We start from the raw sequence: 13,225 nt of genomic DNA, 5'->3' as shown, positions 1-13,225 counted from the left end.
CAAGAAAAGGAGCGTGAGTGAACTCTGCAGCGGGGAATACACTGCCGAAAAAGCTAGGGCTCCCACACAAAAAGGTCATCCGGATGCCATCAGATATAGGAGACAGGACTGGGCCTGGGGAGATTCATAGATTTATTTATTTTTTTAAGGCCAGAAGTGGCCATTGGGATCATCAAGTCTGACCTCCTGTGTTGCAGGCCAGAGAATTTCATCTTGTGTTGGATGTATAACTTGTGACTGAGCTAGACGGTGTCTTTTAGCAAGAGGCAGCGAGTCTTGAACTCAAGACCCCAAGTGCTGGAGAATCCACCGTGCCACTTGGGAAGCTGTTCCAAGGTCCATTTCACTCGCTGGGTTGGGTTTAGCTAGTCGTAGCATCAGTAGCAACTGTAAAGGATGATAACCTGCAGGCCTGCTCTGGAAGGGATAATAGGACCGACCCAAGGTTACCATGGAAAACCTTCAGGACGTCAGACAATAACCCTGAAAGTCTCTACACCATCCCCTTAGATGCAGCCACCTCTGGGGTGGAAAGTTTAACCGCCCACAGCAACAGAAAGGGAAGAATACTACATCCCCCCGAAACTGCACAGGGAATTGAAAGAGGTGCAGCAAAAGGGAATTTAATCTGAATGAGCTCCCCTCTCCCTCTGCTTTGGAAAAAATACCATGAGGGCTTAAGGCCAAGAATTCTTGCAAGGTTTCAGCACCCATAATTGGGAGCAGGCTTTCAGCCGGTCTTAGCTCCCATTGAGAGCACACACACACACAGAGCCGTAGGTTGAATCTGATCCCAAGTGTGGGTGCTGAGCACCTGAAGGTCCAGGCCTGGATTCTTTGACAGTCAACGGGATTAAGGCTCAGAAGTGCCTAAATCACTTTTGAAAATCAGGTGCCAGTTCCTAAATCAGTGAAGCGCTGCAATGCTGAATGCAGCAACGCCTAAGTGCCTTTTAATATCCTGGGCCCTGGCCCTGAACAACAACGGGGCGGGGGCTTTCCTGCAAAGATCCCTGCAGTAGCCCGGTGCCCTCTGCCTCTGCCCAGCACGGACTCGGAGAAGAAAAACGCCTATAACTGAATCACTGATACCAGTGCCTGGGTTTTCATCAGAGGCCTCCCAGCCAAATCACACGTAGCTTGTCCAAGCTCAAGGTGGTCTGGCACAAGGTTACAGCCTGCCTTCCAGGGTAGTGCTACCACGTAACCAGCAGCCTATCGATGCAAAGTATGATTCAAGTGTCTGATTCATACCCACAGCTGTAGAATATTTTCCGAGTGATTGTGAAGAACAAAAGGCCATTGACAGGGGTTTTCCCCTCGCCCTTTACTGTGTATGATTTGAAATGGCCATGCTAAGCCAGTGTTTGTGTGCCTGGTAAGTCTGTGTCCGGTTAACTGAGCTCTCACACTGACTCAAAGGGGCCTTTGCACTGAAGAGCAGAGCACTGACCCCCTGTGACTTACCACGGGGCTCCCATCGGACCACTGAAAATCTCCTTCGATGGTTCGATCATTCAAGCCGATCCACTGATATTCCTTGTACTGATCTGGAATCCAAAGGGGGTTTGCGGTTAGTGCAGGGCGAATTAAACCAACAGGAACCGCCAGACTGGATCAGAAGCATGGCCCATCTGGGTCAGTATCCTGTCTCACGTCAGCAGAAGGGGCAAGAATCCCCCAGTGGGTAAGGAGGGAATTACCTGGACACAGGGTACCTGACTCTCATCTGTGCCCTGGTGCAGGAGAACTGACTTCCCTGCCAAGACGGCTGGTTATATTTTCAGCCTGGGATTTTCAAGGACACGTATGGGAGGCTGACTGACTTCCTGTGGCATTTAGACGAAAGAGGAAAACTCCCAAGCAACTGCAACCGGCTCTAAGGTCCGAGGCGGTCGTCGTGATTTGGTAGCGTTTGGTAACCCCTGTGCCCTGAGGTAAATGCACAGAGTGCGGGGCGGCCCAGAGTCAAGCTCAAGGTATTTCGTTTAAAGGGGGCTCGTTCTTGGGTCCTTCCAGGAGAGGGCAGCAGAGTCCATCCATTTCCCCATCCTCTGATCCCGCACTCCAAGCTGCAGCCGCTCCCCACCGCCTCTGTGCAGGCCCACTGCTCACACTGCAAGTGACAGCCCTGCCAGGTTAGAGCGGCAACCTTCGGCACGTTTCAGAGTAACAGCCGTGTTAGTCTGTATTCGCAAAAAGAAAAGGAGTACTTGTGGCACCTTAGAGACTAACCAATTTATTTGAGCATGAGCTTTCGTGAGCTACAGCTCACTTCATCGGATCCGATGAAGTGAGCTGTAGCTCACAAAAGCTCATGCTCAAATAAATTGGTTAGTCTCTAAGGTGCCACAAGTACTCCTAACCTTCAGCACATAATCCCCCTTTCTCCTCCCCGTCTCACACCTTCCCTTCCTCCTGCCCTGGACTGCTTTTTGCCCCACTACGGCATCCGCTTTCTCTCTGATCCTCTGTCCCTTTCTCCCTGTGTCCCACTGTACGGCCTTCTTTCCCTCCCTGGGTTTTTCATGAGTGCTCGTTGTTTTTCTTTAAACTTTAGTATCTATCTATCCATCTATCCCCATACATCCTATCTAGCTAGCTAGCTATCCTTGAGTTTTCCATGATCATTTACCTCTGTGTCTCGCACCACTTTCAGTGAGGTGAGCCTCCTTCACGCACATGCACGCACACACGTGAACGTTCGTGCACACCTCAGGTGTGCACACGTGATACGTGCGTGCACACACACACAGAGCAGCTCTCTCTAATCCGCAGGTTGTTGCTGCCACCACCATGGCTTAGCTAATGCATCAGGGGAGGAAGGCAAGGGAGCGGCGCTCCACACCGACTGCAAGGAACAGCAGGGAATGCTGCCGGGAGAGGGGAGAAAAGTTCACAGGCCACAGAGGGAGTTCCCTGCTTTGAAACAGGAGTAGATTAAAGTGCGCTAGGGAATTTTCAGTGCACAGCCGCAGGATCCAGACGCACATGTGCGCGGCAGGCGAGTGCGGTATAGATTTATACCCCATTTTTATCCTGAATTAACTTGTTCATCTAGACAAGCCCTCAGCTTTCACTGAAAAACTAAAAGTAAGTTTCTAACCGTCGTGGTTGCAGAGAAAAGCTCAAAAATGTGTAGGGTCTGTCTACGCTGCGCGCCAAGGCTGGGCTCTGACTCAGGTTTGAACCCAGCCCCGCCCCACCCTCTTCTGTCCACACACAAATCAGTTGACTCAGGTCAGCGAGCACTTGGGGCCCGAGTCCTAGGATCCTGCTAGGGGTTGGGTCAGAGCCTGAGTCCCGCTGTGACTTGGGGCCAAGCCCTGTCAGTGTGGATGCAGCTCAAGCCACAGATCTGAGTCAGGAGGTCAGTATAGTGCAGCGTGGACGCATTAGCCCAGCTGTGAGACCCAGGCCCAGCAATTGTACACCCAGGTTTACAATGCAGCGAGGACGCTCAAGCACACTCTTGGAAACACCGAGTGTACAAACCCAGGTCCCACAGACGTTGGTTTATTTTGTATCTGAGCCCCTGTGCGGAAGACTTGGGAAGCTAGAGAACAGCAAAGGTAAGTTTTATTCCCCTTGCTCCTTCACAGCGCTCAAATGATTGACCAGTATTGGTCGAGCTGAGCCTGGCATGGTGAATAGAATTGAAAGAGGTTTGTGGTCAGATCTCAAGATAAATCTCCTACCCTCAGGTAGGTTCTGAAGTGTCTTACTGCCCAGAAACATGCCAGACTTTCTTTCTCAATGACACAATCTGTTTTTTCTGGAGCACTCAGGGCTCTGGACCCGAATGCAATAATGACTTCTTGTCCATTTCTTAGCCGAGTCAAGACAGCACCATGACCGCACTCACAAGCATCCGTGGTGACAATCATTAGCTCTTTTGCGTTTGAGCTGCAAAGAGTCGGGCTGGTGGCCATTGCGGGTTTTGTGTCATTAAAGCTGTTCTTGCGCGCTTCATCCCATTCAAGCCATACATTCGTTTTTAGGCGACAACGCAAAGGAACTACTTTCAGAGCAAACTGCCGCACAAACGTTGAATAGTATTTGCACGGCCCCAAGAAGGCTCAAAGTTTGTCCTTATTGTCCAACTCTGGTGCTTCGCAAAGGGCTTTCACGAGGTCTGGTTTTGGTTGTAGGCCATTCCAAGAGTTAATATGACTTAGACATGACACTGAGTCAGTACAGAATTGCCTTTTTGTGTGTGTGTGCTGCTAGTAAGTCCATGTTGTTGGAGTTTTTCTAGAACCCTTGTTAGGATGACATCATGTTCAGAATCATCTTTGCCGCACACCACACTGTGCTCTTGAAAGGACACCCGTAACGATCACATGCATCATTCTCTGGAATACAGATGCTGCAGAGGCTAACCCAAATGGCATCCGTTTGAATTGGAACAAGCCTTCTGGAGTGATGAAAGCTGTGTTCATGTGGGATACTTCCACTGAGAGGATCTGGTGGTACACTGAGGATAAATCAAGGGTCATAAAGATTCTTGCTTCCTTCAAGGTGAGCAGCTTTTCACTGATGTTGGTTAGAGGATGACAATCCACCACTCTGTTGGAATTTAGAGCTCTCAAGTCCACACGTGCAGATGGCACCATTAGGTTTCCTTGCAAGAATGATAGGAGAAACCCATTCAGATGAGTCAACTGGTTCAATGATATCTACTTAGCATAGTTTCAGAGTGTCTTGGAATCTTGGAACTGTCTGTCTTCATGATGATTTGATCCTGAGCATCTCATCTGTGAAAATGGCAAATTCACAGGTTGCACTCAACTCACATAAGGCGGCCATGCAGTAGTCAATGGGCTCATGAGGCATCTATACACGGGAACAGAACATGAAGCATCCAGCAGTAACATTGAGTAAAGGATTAAAATGATCCTCCGGGACGGAGAGAGTCACATTTTGCAGTATGTCAGGAAAAGGAGGAAGATGTTTGAAGATTCGTTGCCCTTTGGGACCAAGGCAATGAAGCACTAAGTCTTTCTGCTTTTCTGGAGTGTATGGAGAAGTTTCTACAGGAAGCACATAGTTGCTGAAGTAAGACCTCCACTGTTCCCATGGGAGTGACGGATCTCCTGGGAGGAAGGCATGAAGAACAGTGGAAGCAGGACATGCGTCATGGTAATAAGCGTGGAAGCAAGTTGGAGCAGTCAGCAAGAAAGGTGGAGAACAATCAGCTGGTAAGATTTTCTGGTCACAGAATTGCTGACTAGCCCTGTAAAAGTCTGTTCGTGGTGCAGCTGAGTACTCGGAACTGCAGGGGGACGTGCCACCTGGAGAAAAGGAGCACGTTGAAAAATAGATAGTTCTCCTTCAAATTTCTCTTCTCAGCAAGCTGCAATTGCCGGCAGCAGCAGGCTTTTCGGCCAGTGTGGAGTTTTCCTGGGAGTAGCAACAGCAGGTAACAGCAGCAAGGATTATGAGGCACTTGGATAGCCCTAAAACAGTTAGATTTCGGTTTTGCTGGGGGGTTATAGTGCTCGTCACCAATTTGTTTTGTACCTCAACCGCTGTGAGGAAGACTCGGGAAGCTAGATAACTGCAAAGGTAAGGTTTATTCCCCTCGCTTCTTCCCGCAGCTCATATTCTCATTTTTCCTTCTCTTCCTCTCTCTCTCTTTCCCCAACGCCCTCTCACTCTCTGCAGTGCATCCTGGGAATTGTAGTTCCTGGACCCAAGGCTACAGAAACTACCTAGGAACAAACTTACAAACACAAATGTGTGTTAATATCTGCACATAGCTAGTGTGACAGGGCCAGGCCAGATGGCTACAGGAAAGTGCTAGAAGGTAGATACGTTAGCCCCAGATTAAGCAGGTCCCTTTTCCCTGAGTAAGATAACAGGGACTATTCTAGAACAATCAGGAACCTGGTAGAACCAAGTAAGGCAAGCAGGCTAATCAGGGCACCTGGTTTAAAAAAAAAGACCTCCCTTCACTTAGAGAGAGGCGCACAAGGAGCTGGGAGCAAGAGGACGTGGTGCTGGAGGACTGAGGAGTTATCAGGCATCAGGAAGAAGGTCCTGCAGTGAGGATAAAGAAGGTGCTGGGGGAAGGCCATGGGGAAGTGGGCCAGGGAGTTTTAGCTGTCACACAGCTATTACAGGAGACATTATAGACAGCTGCTATCCACAGGGCCCTTGGCTGGAACCCAGAGTAGAGGGTGGGCCCAGGTTCCCCCATCCCCCCACCCACTATCTGACACAGGAGGAGTTGAGCTGGACTGAGAGTCACATCAGAGGGGAAGGTCTAATTTGGAGAGGGATCTGCTCAGTCCCCAACCCACTAGGTGGGATAACAGAGACTGCAGAGATTGTTCTCCCTTTCCCCCATGCTGGCCAGTGATGAGGTTAGCTGAGTGAACGGCAGGTTTGAGCCTCTAGCAAAAGCGGCCAAACTGAGGGCTGCTGTGAACCTCTGAGGTGAGCAAATCTGCCAGAAAGCGCAGGATCCGCCAAGGCAGAGGAGGAACTTTGTCACACTAGATACAACAGTTTGCAATGCAGTGTAGGCATGTTCCCTAGCCTCTGGAACCTGAAGGCAAATAAAAAGGAGCTCAAACGTATTTTTTTTTAACTCATGATTTTGAAGCCCCCAACTCATGCCGCTTACTGTTGATGAAGTTCTGCTCTTCGGGGGTCATGATGTTGGCCAGGTGGCCACCATAACGCCGGCACTGAGTTTCTGCATCCTCCCAGCTCCTTCGGGTGGCGAAATGTTTATAGCAGGAACCCTGGAAGCTGTCCCAGCCTGGGCTGCACTTCTCCAGATCTGGAGGGAAGGAAAGAGGACAAACAAGAGAGCCAATGAGAGGAGAAAGTGACAAGATGACTGGAGAAGTGAGAGAAACAAGCGTGTCCATACAGAGACGGATCAGCTACACCCAGCAACTGTCGAATGCTCATTTCAAAAGAAACATCAAGAGAGAACCTCGTTCCGCAAAAATCCGCTTCCCGTAACATGTTTTGGTTGATAAGGGCCTTGCATTATTATGAACCATGGGCCAAATGTTCAGCTGATGTAAACTGGATGAAGTCAATGGAGCCAGTTTATACAGCTGAGGATCTGGCCCTATATTTTGGTTAGAGTCAGATTCACACCTGGTGTGACTCTGGATCCTCCAGACATACACCCTGGGGGGTCTGGTGGATCACGCATCTCCATCAGTGGCTATTGTACAGCTCCCCTTGAGTACAAAGACCTGGTTCTCTCAGTTGCACTATGCGTCCTTTACCCTGCTGGGGCAGCGTAAAGAGGATTTAAAGTGAGCATGACTGTACTTCTCTGCCAGAACTGGGTAAAGGGATGTTAATATAAATGCGCATGAATTCCAGAGTTGTCTCTGAACAGAACCATTCTCCTAGCAGCCCACTTTTCTATTGCATTTTATAGGCCTGATTCTCCATTGCTTTGCACCTTGCTCATTCATTTACACCAGATCAGAATAGCAATGTTTTGCACTCAGATTGCACTGGTTTAAATGACCGCCCAAGGTAGAAAGCAATGGAGACACAGGCATTATAGATCTTATCCGTTCATTGTCTTTCCTTCTTGCTTCCCTCCAACCTTGGGTCTTTCATGGTTATTTATTGGATTTTCTTTAACCTTTAACTGGTCTGGTGAGCCTTAATTATTCAAATAGCTTATTCCATCGTGTTATTTCTGGGTACGTTTTGCCCCAGTTCATAGACACCTTAACATTCTTTTAACAGGCTTGCTCCACTTTAGGTGTTTAAGTGTTTGTCACTAGGACTCTGGTTGTGTGTCTTTGTGTCTCTTTGAGAAATATGGGTCCTACATAGCATTCATTGGAGAAACTCTGATGGATCCACATTCCATTGGACTATGCCAGTGATACTCGGACTAAGGCTCGTGAGCTGCAAGTGGCTCTTCAATGTGTCTCCTGTGGCTCATTGCAGCACGTGATATTAAAACATTGTGCGATTTAATTATTAACCAATCAGGATGCTTTTACTGTTTTAACCAATTGTAGTTGGTAAAATAATACTTGATCAGTCATTTTGCTGTGAGAATATTTTATATATATAAAGTATGTAAATGAAACAATGAATTCACACTACTGGGGCTCTTTTGGGTAATGTTGATCACTGGCTTGGCTCCTGAACCACTGAAGTTTGACTATCACTGAACTATGCAGTTCCGTCGAAAGGCGAACACTTTGCAAAACTGGGTCTGTTTCACTGGAATTTCGTTTAGGAAGAAAACCAGACAGAAAAAGTTCTGACAATGTCAAAACATCCCATTTCCATATTTGTGGAACAAAATGTTTCAATTTTTCCTTTAAAATTTTTTTTATTTTGTATTATATATTGTAATAGTATTATAATACTATATTGTATATATGTGTGTGTGTGTGTATATATATATATATATATAAAAAATACAAAATTAAATAAAAATCAAAGCAAAACATTTCAATGGACCCAAAACAAAATTATTCTGGACTTTTTCATTGTGGAGAATTTTGAAACATTTAGGTTTTGCTCCAATTCAGAACAAAGCCATATTTCAAAATCTTGGAATCCTTCACGAAATGGAACTTCCATCCTTCCCATAGCGCTAGTCATTTGTCCCAAGGCGTGAGCTCTGGACACTTTTTATCCTGATTTTTCTCTAGCTGTGTTATTCATCAGTGAAGCCCTGTAGTCTGCAGGAGGGCTCGGGGGGGCCGTATGGAGCCATGCATCTTTGAGCTGAAGCCCCACAAGACGGGTGGTGGCCTACATGAATTGAATTGTTGGGTCGTGATCCAGTTGAAAAGATGTCCACATAACAAAAGCACCTTCTTGGTTGGCATTAAATTTGCCCCCTTCTTGGCTTTCTTAGCAGAGAGGCCATGGACAGATGGGGTCAGGTAGACCTGAGGTCCTCTCTCTCTGCTAGCATGAGGTCCCTGCAGCTCTGGGGCTATACAAGGGCTATGTTTTATGCACTGCAGCAGAGTTAGCGTCCACCAGTTCTGCCACTGAACTCCATTGAAATTAAAAACCAGCAAGGTCTCATCGTTGGTTTGAAGACCAGGGACTTATTATTATTAAACTGGTCTGTGCGTGCCACTGCCCTCTCCTGGACAGAATCAGAACTGCTCAACTGTGTGTCATAGGCCCCTCCACCACTTGAGCTCAGGTGGCTGTTAGAGCTGGAGGATCTGGGTTCTATCCCAGCTGCTGCCCTGAAATAGGACAATTAGCAGCCTAAGCGGGCTGTGAGTTTGTTCTGTTTCCCCAAAATACAACAGCCTTTCAGGCTGTGTCTGTGGTGCCCGCCTGGACTCACCTGTTTCACAGATGTCTCCTCCATAGCCTGGCAGACATATACAGCTGATGCGGTATTCTTCTTCGCTGCAGGTCCCTCCATTCATACAAGGGTTTGGGATGCAGTCATCTGAAAGCACATTCAAAGAATGAAGCTGGGAGCTGAGCCCTGGGATCCCAGGTGACATTAATCGTGGGAGCAAATCTGAGCAGCACCCCGAGAGATCGGGCTTGGCTGCAACTGTTCCAGACTTCTCCAGGAGCCAGCAATGGGGTCTCAGAGCCAGCTGCCAGGGAGACAGCAGGCAGCCCTCTCTCCTGCTCATGCCGAATCTGTGAAATGCCCAGAATGCAGTGTAAATCGAGGTGGACTCCAAGCCTCAGATCTGCCAACCTGCAGTTCCCTCTCAAGTGTTGGGAAAGGGCAGGATTCAAACCCCACTGCAAGACTTGAGCATACCCCCTAAAGTTCTGGCTCTGTGTCAGATCTTAAACCAGAGGAGGCCTGCTTTGTCTAGGCCTAAGGCTCGCAAGAGATGCAGAGCAACGAGCCAGTCTTATGGCAGCGTGAAGAACCGAATGCCCCAGTCCTCTTGGAGAGCCAAGTGTGACCGGACACCCCCATGTTGGGGGCTCCACTGCGGGTAAAGAAGCAGCACCGATATTTAAGGTTCTATCTCATGAACCTCAGTCATGTTGGGAGACCCACGTGCAGCAGCCCCCCCCAGACGCGGTGAGCCCTCACGGACACTGTTACAAATGGGGTTCCATCCCAGAGAGCCGACAGGACAGACCTGAGTGGTGGTGGCCATTTGACCTTTCAAAGGATCCCTAGAGAAGGTAAGTGCTGGGCAGGGGGTGAGGAGGGGCATTCAATAAAACCCTAATAATTGTCTTTGTGTGAGCTCAGTGCTGGCCATTGGATTTGTGGGCCCCAGGGATGGAGTGCTGTAGTGGACTCTAGGGAGAAGGGGGATTCTTTGAGAGCAAGAGGATCTACCGCACGTTCCGTTCACACTGGGAGGATTGTCTGAGAAGCCATGAGGGGGAGGAGGTGGAGACATGCATCTCAGGAAGGGATTGCTGTCTCCCAAGGAATAGGAATGAGTTCTGGTGGTGGGTCCCCTCCTGCTAGATAGGACTGAGCTAAGAGTCACACTTATCCGGGGATAGAGAATGGCGTTGGCTGGGAAATACCCTCGGGGGATGGCGGCCTGGGCTAATGATCCAAGCACTCACCCCCCCAGTAAATCTGAGTCCCGTTCTCAGCTCCGCTATTCCCATGCTCTGTAGCCTTGCATTAGTTGAAGTATTCTGTGCTTCAGTTTCCCCGTTTATCAAAGAGGGAAGAATTACAGTGATCTCACTAACGGACTTGGAAGGATGTGATTTTTATTGGTGAATGTCGATAAGTGTCAATTGCACCGCACCCTCAGGCAAACCCATGGAAAAATATTTCCATCAATTACAATTGAAATTTACAGCTAGGCAAAGGAAGCAATCGGCAGCTCGAGAACTTCTTAGAGTTCGGTTTAAGGATATGCCCTTTGTATATTTTGGCATGTGATGGTAACAATTTGTGTTCTACCGGTTATAAAGCATTAACTTTTTGAATCTGAACATCTCCTGCCATAATCTTTGCCTGATCCCTCCCCCTCCCCCATATTGCCTGACCTTCCCATAATTTCCTGCAACTGTGAAAATGTAAAACAATAAAAATTGTGGGGGAAATGCACAAAATTATGGGGCTTAAGTCACCGGGAAACTTTAAATCGATTAAAAATTGAAAAAATGCTTTAAAATAAACATCAATATTATATAAAAAAAATTAAAATCACATTCCTCCAAGGGGTTAGAGTGTTCACGGCATTCTGAACACGCAGGTGAAGATTTTAATTTGAGTGGCAAATGGGCACCCAAATCTTTTATTTGGCTTTGAAAATTTCACCCCTAACGAACATCAGCAGACAGCATTGTCCCAGAGTCGCATTCCTGAGCTCCAATCCCCTCCGCCCGAATCTGCTGTCTCATAGGTAGACTTCAAGCTCTTTGGAGGAAGGACTGTAGTTCTGGTCTGTGTTTGCACAGCACCCAGCACCATAGGGTCTTGGTCCATGATACAAATAGGTACTTATCTGTCTCCCATCCCCATAGCATCCAAGCATCTCGCTAATCTTTAATGTACTTATCCTCTCTGCCGTCTGGGAGGCAGGGCCGTGCTGTTTTCTCCCTTAGACAGAAAGGGAACTGGGCCCTAGAGAGGCCAAGTGAGTTGCCCAAGCTCACAGTGGAAGCCCATGGTAGAGCAGGGACTTGTATGCAGGTCTCCCAAGTGATAGGCGAGGGCCCTTACCACTGCACCATCTTTCCTACCTGGTACTGACACACCAGGCTTTCAAACCAGATTGAGGCTCTCCTCTCCACAGGAAGTCACTGAGGCCGAGAACTGAGAAGCAGTCAAAGAGGTTTGAGAGGTTGATGTGGATAACAAGAAGAGCCAGACATAGAAGAGTAAATGCTAAAAAAACAGAGGTTTGCAATAGATATAAAGTAAAAACCTCCTCAAGGCTTAAGAGCATCTCTGCTAGGGCTTAGGCCGGCTGCCTATCCCGAATCTAGCTACTGCAGGGGTTCTTTTGCATCTTCCTCTGAAGCACCTCTAGTGACCAATACCGGGGACAGGATGCTGCGTGAAGTAATGAAGGACAGCCCTGTGGTTATAGGCTGCTAGGCTGGGACTTAGGAGTCCTGAGTTTCATCCCTTGCTGCAGACTTGATGTGTGATTTTAGGCCCAGATCCTCGAACGGATTTTGGTGCCTAACTCCCACTAAAATCAATGTCCTCATCCACAAAGACAGTGTCTCTGCCTTTGACCTTGGGTTAGGGATTAAAAAGGGGGAATGCGCACTGCGTACAGTATTTATAATCACGGCAGCGTTTGCTTTAATCAGACCGATAACGGATGCAGGGCTTGGGGAGACCAGACTGGTTCACGTCGGACTCAGCCCGTGCTTTCTGCTGGGAGTATCGCAAGATTTTGCATCAGTGGGAGTTTCTCAGTGAAGAGATCAGGGCCTCTGTGAGCTTCTTAAAGAGGGAAAGGACCTAGGAGGTCAGCCGGTCCCACCCTACCACAGACCATGTGTAAGGATCATTTCCCCATTCTAATCTCAAAGTGCTTTGTCTGGTCCCACCTAAAATGCCCCCATGTGATGGATACCTCCCTTAGGGAGACTGTTCTGCTCTGAGCAACAGGAAACATGTCTTGATCTGCAGCCCAAATTTCTCTTTGTGCTTGGTGAGGCTTCCTTAAAGCCACCCTAAACAATCCCTGTCTCCCATTGGTCCTGGTCTACACTGCAAATGTTGCTGATAGCATAGCTAACGTCGTCTGGGGAGGTGGTATTCCTATGTCGGCAGAAGATCTCCTTCTGTCGGGGTACGCGGCACCTTCACTCAGGGCCTATGCACAATTGATCGGACCCTGGAAACCCAGGTCAGCTACCCCAATACAGGGTGCGTTGCACGGCTTAAATTGCGCATCTGACTCTACCGCAGCTCCACCACAGGCTACGATCCCAGAGTCGGCACTCCCTTCGACAGCCTAAGGGATACGGACAAAGCCTTCTCCTCAGAAGCACAGCGCTGAAGCGGGTTCTAACCCACGAAAGCTTACGCCCAAATAAATCTGTTCGTCTCTAAGGTGCCACAAGGACTCCTCGTTATTTTTGCTGATACAGACTAACACTGCTACCACTCTGAAATCTGAGCGCTGACTAGGGTGACCAGATAGCAAGTGTAAAAAATCGGGACAGGAGGTGGGGAGAGTAATAGGTGCCTATATAAGAAAAAGCCCCCAAAATCGGGACAGTCCCTATAAAATCAGGACCTCTGGTCACCCTAGCGCTAACTCCTTATTTTCTTCTCTCC

At 48.3% G+C, this 13,225-nt stretch overlaps 1 protein-coding gene across 4 annotated transcripts in view; it reads right to left on the bottom strand.

The window, feature by feature from the left end:
* Positions 1–13,225, bottom strand: part of BCAN (brevican) — a 52,183-nt gene that overhangs the window by 3,511 nt on the left and 35,447 nt on the right. For all 4 annotated transcript variants that reach the window (XM_043535320.1, XM_043535319.1, XM_037883445.2 and 1 more), the window contains 3 exons: positions 9,317–9,424; positions 6,632–6,790; positions 1,468–1,550 (listed from right to left, as the gene is read on the bottom strand). In XM_043535320.1, coding sequence (XP_043391255.1) covers positions 1,468–1,550; positions 6,632–6,790; positions 9,317–9,424 — 350 coding nt within the window. The remainder of the gene's footprint in view (positions 1–1,467; positions 1,551–6,631; positions 6,791–9,316; positions 9,425–13,225) is intronic.

Source organism: Chelonia mydas, chromosome 24 (assembly GCF_015237465.2).
Source record: "Chelonia mydas isolate rCheMyd1 chromosome 24, rCheMyd1.pri.v2, whole genome shotgun sequence".
In the NCBI taxonomy this organism is placed as follows: Eukaryota; Metazoa; Chordata; order Testudines; family Cheloniidae; genus Chelonia; species Chelonia mydas.
Note: the sequence above shows the minus strand (reverse complement) of the source record. Positions and strands in the feature narration are given on the sequence as shown.